Source organism: Elgaria multicarinata, chromosome 7 (genome assembly GCF_023053635.1).
Source record: "Elgaria multicarinata webbii isolate HBS135686 ecotype San Diego chromosome 7, rElgMul1.1.pri, whole genome shotgun sequence".
Classification (NCBI taxonomy): Eukaryota; Metazoa; Chordata; class Lepidosauria; order Squamata; family Anguidae; genus Elgaria; species Elgaria multicarinata.
This window is the reverse complement of record NC_086177.1, coordinates 78,802,233-78,816,471: the sequence shown is the minus strand read 5'-3', so window position 1 is coordinate 78,816,471 and position 14,239 is coordinate 78,802,233. Positions and strand designations below refer to the sequence as shown.

Here is a 14,239-nt window from a genome sequence, read left to right as displayed (position 1 = left end):
TAAATGATACCACTAATATCAGGGGCAGTCTGCCTATGTACACCAGCTGCTGGGGAACATGGGCAGAAGGGTGCTGTTGCACTCATGTTCTGCTTGCGCGTTTTCAGTGGGGAGGTGGTTGACCACTGTGTGAACAGAATGCTGGACTAGATGGACCCTTGGTCTGATCCATCACGGCTCTTTTTATGTTCTTAATATCTTTCATAGCTTTAACGTTCAAAATGATTTACAACGTTTGCATGTCAGAAATTCTCAAAGCTGTGCCAAGATGTAGGTCACCCTTATTCCAAATTTAGAGATGGACTCAGAGGTATGAACAAGATTGTACTGTAATCCTAAGCATACTTCCCTGGAAGTAAGGATGGTTCACACATGAATATTCATTACTTAATGTTTGGAAGGGTGTTCATAGGAATGCCTTTTCCATGTTGATGGGGAAGGATGGGGGCATGCAGCCATGCCCCCTGTCCCCAACCATGTCTCCTGCTGGCTGCATGTTTTACTTGCATGCAATGGCCCTACATCCAATCAGTTTCTGCCCTTGAATGGAGATACTCTGTGCGTGTTTGTGGGCTTCACACAGTGGCTGAACATGTGATTGATGGGGATGGGGAATGTCTGGTACACACATTGGTGGTGTGTGTGTGTCTGTTGGGCTCTATCCCTCAGCAGCATGTGAGACCTGCTCACATGAACACATGATCGTTTTCATGCATGGATTGGTCATCCCAGAGACTTTCCATATCACCACAAACACTGTGCTTTTCAGTGAAGTCTGTCCATGCGTACAGCTGCCCATAATTAACTGTAATGAAGTGATGTTTACTGGTCTGCGAATGATCTCTAAGTCTCACTGAAGAATCCGTGAACTAACTCATGGGCAAACATACAAAGGATCAGCATGTGAGTTTCGAGTATTTGAACTCAGATGTCCCCAATCTCAAGCTAATGTCTCTAATGGATCACAGTGGATACTATAACATGTGCCTATTTATTTATTTATTTATTTAATTTTTATACCGCCCAATAGCCGAAGCTCTCTGGGTGGTTCACAAAAATTAAAACCATAATAAAACAACATAAATGTAGCAAATCTTGATGGATTTCATTACACCACTTGCAAGTCAAAGGAATTTCCTTTGGCCTTATGGCCAGGATTTCCCTTATCTCTTTTATTTACACAATGGACATTGCCTCCTATGCAGGAAATTAAATTATCCATGGTAATATTTACATAGTTAATGATATGGTTTTACATACCTCATTTAAAAGTTTCAGTAGAATATTACTTATTACATTCACTGCCTAATCCAGATTAAGGTTGTATTTCCTCCCAGAAAGCCACACTTCTTCCCTGGCTCCACTCCCTTTCTGCCAACAACTGTCCATTGGGTGGTTTCATGACTTCAGGGCAGCTTTTCCCCATTATAAAGGGCTAAACAGCATCTCCTAAGGCTTAATTACAGACAGTAAGAGCTTTAAGCTAAAATGTGCTGGTATTTTGGACCTGTCCCCTTTTCCTTGGTCCTGCTCACCACTGGAATGTGCCCCCTGAAAGCTTCTCTGAAGTGGAATTTTCCGCAGGGCTGAAAGAGTTTCTGCACCCCTGATGTAGCACATGAGTGAAGAGCACAATTGCTTATTCTAATATTGGAATAGATACCCCAAGCCATTTAGATGAATGAGGGTTAGTGTATAGCAGGGATCATCTATTGAGTCATAATGGGGGGCGGGGAAAACCATACACTACAATATTGGTTAGACTTAAAACATAGCTTGACAATTTATGGACCTCTAGATATTTTGGCCTACATCTTCCACCAGTCCTAGCTAGCATAGCCAGTGGTGAGGGATGATGGGAATTGTGGGCCAAAACATCTGGAAGGTAACAATTCCCCCCTCCCCCTGTATATGGTCATAATATAAAGCTTCACTATCTCCACCCCTATTACCACAGTGGTCATATAAACTCCTCCCCTATGAAAAGGCTAGGAAAATGAGAGGCAACAGATGACATTTGGATAATCTGGACTTGACCCTAAACGCATAACAGCCATGTAGGGGTGTATTCGCTCATGCACGTTTATATGATAACTTCTGGATTAAAGTGTAGAAAAGAGCAACCCAAATGAATGATCAAGGGTCTGGAACAACAATTTTCTTACAAGGAAAAAGTTACAAGGTTTGGAGGTCTCTGTGTTATACTAGTTAGGCTTAAAGTATGGGTGGACAATTTATGAACCTCAAGATGTTTTGGCCTACATCTCCCAAAAGGCAAGTAAGGGGGTACATGATAGGGGAGTATACGATTATGTATAATGTGGAAAAAGTGGATTGGGAGCAGTTTTTCTCCCTCATAATAGTAGAACCCAGGGTCATCCCATGAAGCTGAATGGTGGGAGAGCCTGAACAGATAAGAAGTACTTTTTCACACTATGGAATACACTACCACTATGCGAACTGATGGCCACCAACTTGGATGGCTTTAAAGGGGGATTAGACAAATTCATGGAGAACAAGTTAGTAAGGGCTACTAGTCACAATGGCTATATATTACCTCTGAATGCCAGTTGTTGGGGAACACAAGCAAGGAGGGTCCTGCTTATGGGCTTGCCATAGGCATGTAGTAGGCCAGTGTGGGAACTGAATTCTAGGCAGGCCTTTGGCCTGATCTAGCAGGACTCTTATGTTCTTAAGATATGATTTGCATGTATGAATGCCAGATGATCATCACAAAACAGTCGTATTGTCAAACATCACCTCAAAACTCAATACTTTTCAACAGAGGCAGCTCACATACCTTCAACTGTGAGTCCCTGGATGACAGTACATTGAACTGCATGAATAAATTAGCCCACGACTGTGTACCCCGGGAAAAGTGTGCTATAGCTTCCTACTGGCTGCAGTTAGGGCTGCCTGTACCATTAGCTGATCTGGGGAAAATAAGTAACCATAATGAGTTTTCAGGGCTCAATGTGATGGGCTGGTGGGATTACTTTTCAATGCTGTTGCTCATCTGAGAACAAAACAAAACAAAAAATGCTCGGAGGAGAGATCTTTTCAAAGTTAATTTAGCACACCCAGTAGAGGACAAAGGTCAACAGTAGCTAGTTTCCTGTTTGGGGTGCTTTAAAGCAACTCCCCTCCTTTCAGTGTTATTTTGACTAGATTCCTGCAAGGGCCTACAGGAGAAGGAAACAGGAAAGGAAATAAACATGGAACCCAAATGCTGGCTTTGCAAAAAGCAAGGGTTAGACACCTCAGGCGGCTGTTCTTAGGTTTCCCTGACAGCAATTGAACTTCCCTTGAAGGCTTAGTGATGCATGCCTTAAGAACAGGCAAAGGGGAAAGGGGGGAGGGAACAGGGCATGGCTTAAACACCTCTGTACTCAGACAGTTCTTGGCTGCTGAAAATGCCCTTTAGGGATGTGAGCGGCATGTGTAAAAGAAACCCTTGAACATCTTGTCTTGCTTAGTCCCAAAGCCAAGATCAGGAAACCCAGGACCAATTTCAACATTGAGGCAGAAGTGGCACCTCCTGCCTGGATGCCCCAAGGTCCCACTGCTCAACTCTTTTCTCTTCTGGGCTGTTCTGGTGTAGAAGCCACGTACTGCTGGCAGGCAGGTGAGAAGGATAAGCGATAGGCAGTGTCTAGGTAAGGATCTGGCAAGCCCTGGTTTACAGGTTCCGTGTAATCAGCCCCTTCAACATCCTATCCAATTCATCTGCAAGTACTTACACAGGCATGCCTAGATGTTAGTAATCCCCATAAATTCCTTTTGAAGTGCCTAGAAAGAGTCTCAAAGAATCCCAGAGGTCCCTTAGGTCAACCAGAGCACTAAGCATAGAAAGCAGATGTGTACATTGTAAAATTGTTCTATTCAGCGTCCATGTTTATGCTGTAAAAACGATTTAACGTAGACATATTTAAGTGCATGTGTGAATAGGGATTTCCAGTGGTTTGGGCTTTTAGTGCCAAAGCCTGGTCATTAGGAATTCAGCCAAAGGGAAAAGTGTATTGCATGGCACAGGAGAATTTTGTGCCAAACCAGCTTGGGTTGTGTGGAGGGATGGATCTAGGTTGGCCACATTCCTTATGCATTTATTTCACTTGTATTCCCATCCTTCCTCCCAAGTGGCAGAAACTGATCAAAACTGGGTTTCCAAATGGTCTGTCATCCAGCTACTAGGGCAGTGCTGGGACCCAGCCTGCTTCAGAAATGGCCTTTTATGGCCGCCGTAGTTTGCAACATTAGGTCTAGCAAAAGACAGAGCCCCCATCTTCCTTAAAAATGGCAGCTCTCATGGAGAACAGACGGCTCAGGTAAGTTCTGTAGGGGAGGGGGAGCAGTGGCTTGGCATCGTCCCGGATTGGGCCAAAGTGGTCTGAAGCACTTTGGTCTTGACCCAACCTGGATCACTTCAGCCAAATACGACCCGTGCACAGCCCTATCAGATACTTCGGGCCAAACTAGCTCATCTGCACAAACTACATTAGATGCTTTCAGAGCATTATCTGGGTTGGTTATGATTATGGCCCACCTCTGCTGCTCAGAAGGATTTGGGCCAACCCAGGTCACAGCAGGATGAGCATAACCAATTCCTTTCCCATCTAAAGCCCCATGTGCACCCTTTTAATTTTACCAAACAGACATAGAAAAAGTAGACAGCGGGTTGAAATGGGGCAAATTCAGGGTTCTCCAATGCCCACCCCCCAACGTTGGTTCTGGCTTTTGAGTAATTTCCCCCCATTCTACAAAGCTTCCACCACTTTTGCCTTTGGCTCCGCTCACCACTGGAATGCAAACCCTGAGAGCCTGCCCAGAATTGGATTTGGCCCTGTAGGCAGAAAGAGGTTCAACACCCAGGTCCAGTGGAGGTGGATGGCTCTGATTTCAGTGGGGCTGAGGATCCATTCTTGGTTTCTGTCAGAAGCAGCCAGATCCCTAAAGGAGCTATCCAGGGTGCTGAAACCACTTGGGAGATATCGAAATTGGAGCCACCTGCCTCCACTGCCCTGGTCTCCATCCTGAAATAGCTAGCTTGCACATATACATGCATCACTCGACTTCCGCACACTTAGCAAATGGCAGGTACATGTGTAAACTGACTCTAGGGGAAAACCTTGCGTTTGAGTGATATGAAGACACGCAGCAGTTCTGTTTGGGATGGCCTGTTCATACGTGCAAGTAATGAAGCGGTGAGCATGTAGGAGTTAAGTTTTAAAACGAACAGCGATAGCTGGAGTCATACAACAACAGGTTGAGATTTCCAAGATGGTCAGGCCCTAGGAGAAGGGCTGGCGCTGCAAGCAGCTTCGCCCCAGAAATTCCCCCTCACAAACAGAACACGGATGAGAGTCAGGTCAGCTTTACTGGACGCTGCTCGGAGGCAGCCAGAGCTGAAGAGCAGAGAGGCTTCCTCACCCGGCCGGCCCTGGGCGGGGCGGGACGGGACGGATCGTTGTTGCCAAGCGAGCCGTCGGCCCGTCCCCGGTTAGGCTCCTGGCCGCGGCGCTTTGCGATGCCGGAGGTAGAGCGCGGTACAACAACAGCCGCCGGCCCGAGTGCCATCGCCGCTCCACCCCGCGCCCAGGGGAGGTTCACACGCGGCAGCCGCCGCTCATGCACGCCCCGCTCAGCGCCGCCGCCGCCGCCAGCCCCGCTTGGCCGCCAGCCGGGCACAGAGCAACTTTCCCACGGCCGCCCGGCCACGCGTGTGGCTCTACAAGCTCCCAACTGGCCCCAGGCCCAGCCAATTGCACAAGCAGAGGGAGCGAGGGGCGGGGGAGAGAAAGGCAAGCTCCGAAGGCGAGTGCGAGGGCGTGCAGCCAATCGGAAGCTGCGGGGACGCGAGGCGTGTCCTTGAGCCGTCTCTAGCTCTGCAGCCATTGGCTAGCAACGGGGGGTGCTCAGCCAACCAGAGGAGCCGGGACAGCAAATGGCTACACGGAGTCGTATGTGGCCGGGAGCGCCTGGCGCGCCTCCCCGCCCGCCCCTCCCTCGGGTAAGAGGCGAAGCGTGGGAACGGGATGGGGGAGACTGAGCCAGAAGGCGGGCGGCGGCAGCAGAAGCAGCGAGTGCGTCGAGCTGGCACCAGGCAATCGCCACCCAGCCCGCTCCTTCACCCAGGCGGGCGGCAGAGCGTGCCTTTCCTTTCCCGGCTGGTCGCGCAGAGGCGAGCGAGCATGAAGCGGGCGCACCCGGACTACAGCTCCTCCGACAGCGAGGAGCTGGACGAGCCCATCGAGGTGGAGAAGGAGAGCGCGGACGAGAATGGGTGAGGGGCGCCGGGGGGGGGGAATGCGGACCGGGGGTGGGCGGAAGGCGGGCGGTTCCGCTCGTTGGGGGGTGGGGGTGTCCCCCATCCCGTTGCGCAGAAGCGGCGATTGCGCCGAGTTTGGCCGCGTCCGTCAGGTGGTGCATGAACACCGCGGCTCCCAGCAGGCTGATTGCCGCTGCTGACACGCGGAGAACACCCCAGCCCCGGTGGGAAGGCGGCGAAGGCTTCGATTTTACGTCCCGCTTACCTGGGAGTAATCCCCATTGAACGCAGTGGGACTTACTTCTGACTAAGCACGCGGAAGATTGCGCTGCACCCTCCGGTGCCGGTAACTAACTAGAAAGCCTGTTGCATTGAACACGTTGCGATATAATTCCAAGGAAACTTGTTATTGTCTCAAATAAAAAGGCACGGGGATGCCCCCGAGATCCCGCACACTCTTGGGCTTGAGAATCGTTCTCCTTGTAATCTCAGGCGGGCGTTAGCTTTGGTGGTGAATGAACGACACTCTGCACGCGCTCTAGGCAGCCTCTCTGGCGTCTTGCTCCTTCTCACCTTTCCAAAGGGCGCGGCTCCCATAGGACACATGCGCTCGCTGTTGGCGCAGGGCCAGGCAGCCAAATCTTGGCAATGAAAACAGGAAGGAGGGGATGGCTCCTTGCACAAATCAAATCGTGCCCTGGGGCCTGCTGCCTGCGCGCTGCTTTTGGCACTAGGATTACCTGGGGAACAGAAGTCACTGTCCTGCATGTATTTCTGTGCTTTGGTGTTCCTCTAGCTCAGTCTTTCCCAACCTGATGCTCTCCAGGTGTGTTGACTCCAACTCCCAGCAGGATGCTGAGAGAGCTGTAGTCCAAGACACATGGAGAGCGCCAGGTTGGGTAATGCTGCTGTAGCTGTGCCTAATAGGAATCCCTTCCTGTCCCCACATCGCCCCTTTTCCCTTTTGGATCTGCGTTGACCTCTTTCTTTCTTGTTGGTTTCAGAAACTTGAGCTCCGCTCCAGGTTCAATGTCTCCAACCACCACTTCCCAGATCCTGGCTCGGAAAAGACGCCGAGGAGTAAGTTTCGCTGTAGTCTGCTCCGCTCTGCTCTAAGTCCTCTCCCTCTAAGGATTGCCCCTAAAAAGTATTCCGCCTTTCCTTTCAGATAATTGAAAAGCGTCGCAGGGATCGAATCAACAATAGCCTATCGGAGCTGAGGAGGCTGGTGCCTAGTGCTTTTGAAAAGCAGGTAATTCTTAGGTGGCTCAGAGCCCGTTGCGGCTTGCTCAAGGTGTGATGCCCTCTTTCTGGGCTGTCTTCTTTGTTTGGCTAGGATCCAGCTGGCTTTACACTGATGCTTGTCTTCCCTTTCTTAGGGATCAGCCAAACTAGAGAAAGCAGAAATCCTGCAAATGACAGTGGATCATTTGAAAATGTTGCACACAGCAGGAGGAAAAGGTAAGGTCACTTACCTGGCGTGTGTGTGTGTAGTCAATCATATTAATGGCTAGCCCATTCTCTGATTAGGGATCTTTATTAGCCAAAGCTCCACCACCCATGCACAAGAGAGAGGTATCAGTAGGCTTTGAGGAAGCCCCAAATTTGCAAACGTTTTAAAGAATCATTGGGAAAAGAAACTCCAAGTGTGTGTATATGGAGGGTGTGTGTGTGGAATCCCCCATACAGGTCGTTGAGGACTAAGCATGCTCATTGGTTATGGAATGCTGACTGACTATTTTTGGGGGTAGTGGTGGAATGGAAAACTGGAGCAGGTGGAAAGGGTGAACGGAATGGGGTTTCTGGAAGAAAGCATTACTGGGTGGCTGGAACACTGAACAGATACACACCCTACACTGGAGCATTTTGTTGCAGATCCCACTTGTATCTTCAGTCTGCCTGTGTGGGGTAGTGGTTAGAGTGTTCGACTGGGACTCAGGAGATCCAGGTTTTTGGTCCCCACTTGGCCCTGAAGCTCACTTGGTGAGTTTTGGACCAGTCACTGATTTTCAGCCTAACCTACCTCACAGGGTTGTTGTGAGGATAAAATAGAGAGGGCCATATAATCCATCTTGCCAGAAGAAAAAATGGTGGGGTATAAATGTAATAGCAAATAAATAATAAAACAATAACTTCATACTGACTAGGTTCAGACAACATGATAAGCTGCACTCAGGGGTTGAGTGTGGGTTGTTGTTGTTGAACCATGGGTTATCATATTGTCTGAACCCAGCAGTGATACCGTACTATGGTTTGTTAACTATAAACAACCCACAGTTCACAACCCAACAACAAACCATGGGTTGTTCATGGTTAACAAACCATGGGTTGTTATCAAGGCTGGGTTCAGACAACATGGCAAATCACATTTCAACAACAGCCCATATTCACACTATATTCAACCCTGAGAGTTCATTATGGTGTTGCGTGAACCCAGTAACTGTGTTATAGTGGATGAGGGAGGCTTGTGAAAAGAAAAGAAAGCTGCCATCTTTTTGTTTATTTTACTAAAGTTGCAAATCTATAGCATCCTTGCTCCTGAGCATTCTAATTAATTCTGGAATAAATATGAATTGGAAGCGCATGGAGTACTGTAGTTTACAAGCATGATCCTGTGCTAGTTTACTTCAGTGGGAAGCAAAATAAATACCATTGAACGCAGTATGCCAAGGATTGGGCTATGCATAATTTCCCTCTTCTTGTGGGAAAATTATGTACTACCTTACTTGGACCAAAGGCATTTCATGTGCTTTTAGATTGTGTCATTGCTCTCAAAGCCACCTAGCATTTCCCATGCTATTCTGTTCTTTTAATAATTATATGTTAATATTTAGTAGATAGGGTTTTATCCTGTGAGTCACCTGATGGGCCGAAAAACAGGATACAAATATAACTTGTTTATAATCGTGTACCATGGAAGAAAAGGTGTGCAAGAAAGAGCGGTGTAATTTCTTATGTTTAATATACTGTTTACTGATGCATCCTTCTAATGAGCTTTTTACTGGTGTACTGTAGCTGCAAATCATAAACTGCAACTCATAATCCATTAACTACAGAGAACTCGTATTAAAAACTGGAGTTGCTGCTCCAAAGTATTTTGACTGTGGACTATAAACAATGCTTAGACTCTTTGCTATGACTACTAGTTGGTTGTTTTCAGTTCATAACCAGGTCTGTGTGGATTTGTGAGCATACCACTCAATTGTCCTCTTGACCAGATACAAAAGAGGGCAGGGCTCCTGCAGCGTTAACTGTTTGATGAAGAGAGAATTCACAAGGTGCTGTATGCATACAAATTCCATTTTCTATACAACTGTTAAAAACACAGGAGCCCTGTCCTCATTTCCATATGGTGCTGGTACACATCATAGCGCCTTCAAAGTTTTGGTGGAGTAGAGATTCCTGGGTTGAGGGCTGGAGCTAAGAGTGGCAAGGAGACATTGCAGATTACAGCAGGGCTTATAACTCAGTGCCAGAGCACACTGAGGAAGGCACAGGTCCAATTCCTAAAATTTCCAGTGAGTAGGATCTCAGGGCTGGGAAAGACCCCCTGTATTCTGAGAGCTTGGAAGGCCACTGCCAATCAGAGTAAATAGTACTGGGCTAGATGAACCAGTACAAGTCAGCCTCATTATTAACTAACATATTTCACCGTTACGTGGCATTTGTTCCTTATTGATATAATACCTCTGGGGAAAACACACATGGGAGAAGCACTGCTCTTCCCCCTTGCTAGTTTTGGGTATATTATGGGCACAATCATAACACAGAGTTTGAGTGTGCTTGCTAGTTAATCTCGCTGGAGTGTACTCCAATCAATATTTTTATTGCTCCTAGGTAAACTTCTCCAAAAGGAAAGTGACGCAGCACATCTATGTGCTTTTCTGTGACCCATTCATTTCAGTGGGGACTGCCCAGCAAAAAATGTTCCATCAGTTGGGTTCATTTTGGCAATAATATGATTTTTTTATAGGTATGATTAGGGGAAATTATGGCTGATTGAGATAGATTGGGGTGGGCTACTTGTGGCTCTCCATATGTTTTGTCCTACAACTCCCATCAACCCTAGCCAGTATAGACAAAGGAGAGGGCTGATGGGAATTGTAGGCTAAAACATTTGGAGGGCCACCAGTTGCCCACCCTTGAGATAGATGTTCAAGAGGGAATGAATGGGAAAGGGTTCTCATTCTTAAGATATTGCTGTTTTGTTCCTTTCTCCTAGGCTATTTTGATGCCCATGCTCTTGCTATGGACTACCGGAGTCTAGGTTTTCGAGAGTGTTTGGCAGAAGTAGCCCGCTATCTTAGCATTATCGAGGGTCTGGACACTTCGGATCCTCTTCGTGTCCGCCTTGTGTCTCACCTGAATAATTATGCCTCTCAGCGGGAAGCAGCGAGTAACTCACACTCAGGGCTTGGACAGATTCCTTGGGGCAGCGCCTTTGGACATCACCCCCACATCACCCACCCGTTGCTACTGCCTCAGAGTGGGCATGCCACTACGAACGGTGCAGCATCTTCCACAGAAGGCCACCACCAGAGCCGAAGTGCTGCTTCTCATGCTGAGTCGTCTTCACTGAGAGCGCCCCCTAATGGCAGCATCGGACCAGTTCTTCCTGTGGTCACTGCCGCTTCTAAACTCTCTCCTCCCTTGCTGTCTTCCATGGCTTCCCTGTCTGCATTTCCCTTTTCTTTTGGTTCATTCCACCTGTTGTCCCCTAATGCTCTCAGTCCGTCTACACCAGCACAGTCAGCCAGCCTTGGCAAACCCTACAGACCATGGGGGACTGAGATTGGTGCTTTTTAAGAACTAACAGGGTGGACGAGTGTGTGTGTGTGTGTGTGTGTGTGTGCACGCGTGTGCATAAATATCCAGCTGAGCTGGGATGTTTTCAACTTCAGTTTTGAACTCTTTTAACAGTTTCTTGTAAAAATTCCAATTCCAGTTTTAACAGAGTTTGTACAAAAAGAAAAGAGTGTTCTTCTTTTCCCCCTCCCTATGATTTATATTAGCAGATTGAAAAACAACAACAAAGCCACAGTTGCCAGAAGTTTATCCAATGCTTTAAATTACGATAGATGTTATTGTTTTCATAGAATTATGCTGACTATTTGTTACGTTAGTGGTATTTTTCAAATGATCCCAATTGTCTGAGAACACTGGATTTTTTTTTCTTTAAAGGACTAGAATTTCTGTCTTTTTATGCAACAGAGCCTTAACACACATTTTGTTCTGTTTTTGCTTTGCTGTGATAGCAAGATGTTGTTCCAGGGGGAAATCCTTTGTAAACTATGTTCTCATGTCTGTATTTCTGAGCAAAAGCGTTGACAAATCAGGTGGACCTGCTTTATCCAATAATAAGAAGAAAATAACCTCCCTGTGACCAGTGCAGTGGTTCAGTCTGCTTTGCAGGTTTGTCATGGTACCCAATAGATATTTACCCCCATTATAGAACTCCAGATCTGCTTCTTGTGCCAAATCATGTTGTTGGTTTTCTCCCAAGGGCTCATGCTTCTGCAAGCATGACAAAAAAAGTTTAAAGACTAATGTCTGAATCCTAGTGGCTTTTGCATGCTTATCCCAACTCTTTTAACATAAAAGATTGGATAACAATGCAATCCTATATGTCTACTTAGAAGTAAGCCCTATTGAGGTCAATGGGATTTACTCTCAGGGAAATGTGTACAGGATTGCAGTATCAGTTTGCTGAACTTGGTTCTCATTGATTTTGGTTGTTCTATCAATTTCAATGGGAACGAAGTTAACTAAGGCCTTAGCTAGACCTAAGGATTATCCCAGGCAAATGGGATTATCCCTGTCTGCTCCTGGGTACCCCTGTGTGTCATTTGGATGCACAGGGATGATCCCGGGTCTAGCCATGGCTTAACTTTCAAAAACCAGCGTAATCCACACCAAAGCTGGAATGTTCAGAACATTCCATCATAAAAATATGAAGACATTGGATCCAGGCTATCACTTGCCATCACTTTTGTCCTGAATCTCATGTAACTACAAGATACATCTAAAATATAAGTTACTTTGAGTAGCTATACCCTATTTCAGCCCAGGGGATATGGGTTGGATTCAAGCTCAGTTAATTCTGCTTGTTCCCATTGAAATCAATGAGGACTTTTAGTCAAGATGAGGCAGTTCCGGTTGTTCTTGCCTATTCCTCCTTTAGTCCTTTTTCTGCCCTACGCCATTGACTGGACTTGGAAATGGAGTGGGGAAATGGTTGGATGGACATGGGGTTAGAATGGGCAGGAGAAACCCCAGCTACTTTATTTCCTGCTTTGTTTGTGTGTTGAAGATAAACACACGTTCTCTGGGTTGCAATTTGACTCTTAGATCTAAGGTAGAAAGCTGCAAGGGCCTGGTCAGATTGGGTTCCATCCAATGTCACGTGAGCACACTTCTCTGTCTCCTCCTCTATCCAGCCCTGCCACCTCCAACATCTGTTCTGGAGGATCCTTAACCCCCCCAGAGCAGATTTGCAGGGGTGAGTGAGAATATATTCTGTTGGTGATACTCATTGTCCTGGTGAAAGGACACAATTGGTTACAATCTGTTCTGACTGCAGAATGTAAGCATTAACGTAGAGTCTGGTAGTACTTCTGAAAACTTGAGTAGTTTTTACAGGGCTGGCCCAAGACATTTTGATAAAGCAAGAAATAGTGTGCTCCCCCAAAATGTCAAGGTGCGTAGTATGCAAGACCAACCAAATTGTTTTGGTACCTGGGACAGATAATCACATAAGTACCCTTCCCGTTCCTTGACAATAAAAATTCAGTAATAATGAATTAAATTACTAACGAAGTTGCTGCCCTTAGCTGCCTGAGACAGCTGCCTCACTCTGCCTAACAGTAGGGTTGGCCCTGATGCCGCATAGGTCCAAATCTTTTCCAGTCAATAACTGCAAAAGTGGAAGAGGAAAATATAATTCTCCATTTAAAAGTACAACCAAAACGAAGTTTGTGAATCATTTAAATGAACCATTCTTTGTCTAAATCTGCATAATTACTGCCTTTTCCCTAATTCTTCCCTCTCACACAATTGTGGTTTTCACAAACAAAAAAACCTTTGGAGGGTAATGCAAAGGGAATGCCTCAGTTTGCAAAGGTCTCTTGTATATATTTTGGGCTGGTTTCATAACCATCTGCTCTGAACAAGTCTGTTCTTTAAATAGATACTCTAAAGAGGGTTCCACCAAATTGAATTTGAGCATTTTGTATTTGTATTGTGCCTAATAAGAATAAGAACAAAGTTGAATGGCAGGTTTCTCTAGCTAGACGAGAGGAAATTAAATGTAGTTTTCAACAGGTTGTGGTATAATTATTACCATCCTTTTGTGTTGCCTTAAATGTAATGTTATTCAGTAAATAATATGTCTTATTCCACTTTACTGTGTTATTTTTTGAATTCAGCCCTACACAGCCATCTTTCAAGACATTGCTCACAAAGTCAGCATAAAGAATCCTTTTTTAAAAATCAACTGAGAGTCCATTTATACAATAGAAAAAGAGTGCTTTTCATGCTCTTCAGTAAACGTATTTGTGTTTCTGTGTGAGAATCAGGTTTGTGTGAGAACCCCTGCACTAGCTCCGCCCATTTTACCAGAACCTACAAGCATACAACTACAGCCATTTCTACACCAGCCCAATCTCTGTCTCTCAAACTACAAGTCCTAGAGTTTGCTGTACAAGGAGTTTACTGTACACAAAGGCCATGTCTACACCAGCCCGATAGTCTGGGCTGGTCACAGCTGAGTCCCTGTGCATCCAAACGATGCACAGGGACTCCTGGGGTCAGGGGGGGAATGGGCACAGATTTTCCCAAGCATACAGAAACCCTGGGAAAACCCAGTTCTTCCAGCGGTCTCCAGATCATCCCAAGTCCACAGGAGGTGTGGGCACCTGCTGTGGCCTGGTGCTGTGCTTGCTTGCACGGTAAGCACGGCACCAGAAATAGGCATGT

General features: G+C 46.4%; 1 protein-coding gene across 1 annotated transcript; it reads left to right on the top strand.

The window, feature by feature from the left end:
• The first annotated feature begins 5,941 nt into the window (after positions 1-5,941).
• HEY1 (hes related family bHLH transcription factor with YRPW motif 1) lies at positions 5,942-13,662 on the top strand. Its single transcript, XM_063130872.1, has 5 exons — positions 5,942-6,280; positions 7,270-7,345; positions 7,434-7,517; positions 7,645-7,726; positions 10,488-13,662. Exons 1-5 carry the CDS (start codon positions 6,033-6,035, stop codon positions 11,069-11,071), a joined length of 1,074 nt encoding a protein of 357 aa, XP_062986942.1. The 5' UTR covers positions 5,942-6,032; the 3' UTR covers positions 11,072-13,662.
• Positions 13,663-14,239: the final 577 nt, after the last annotated feature.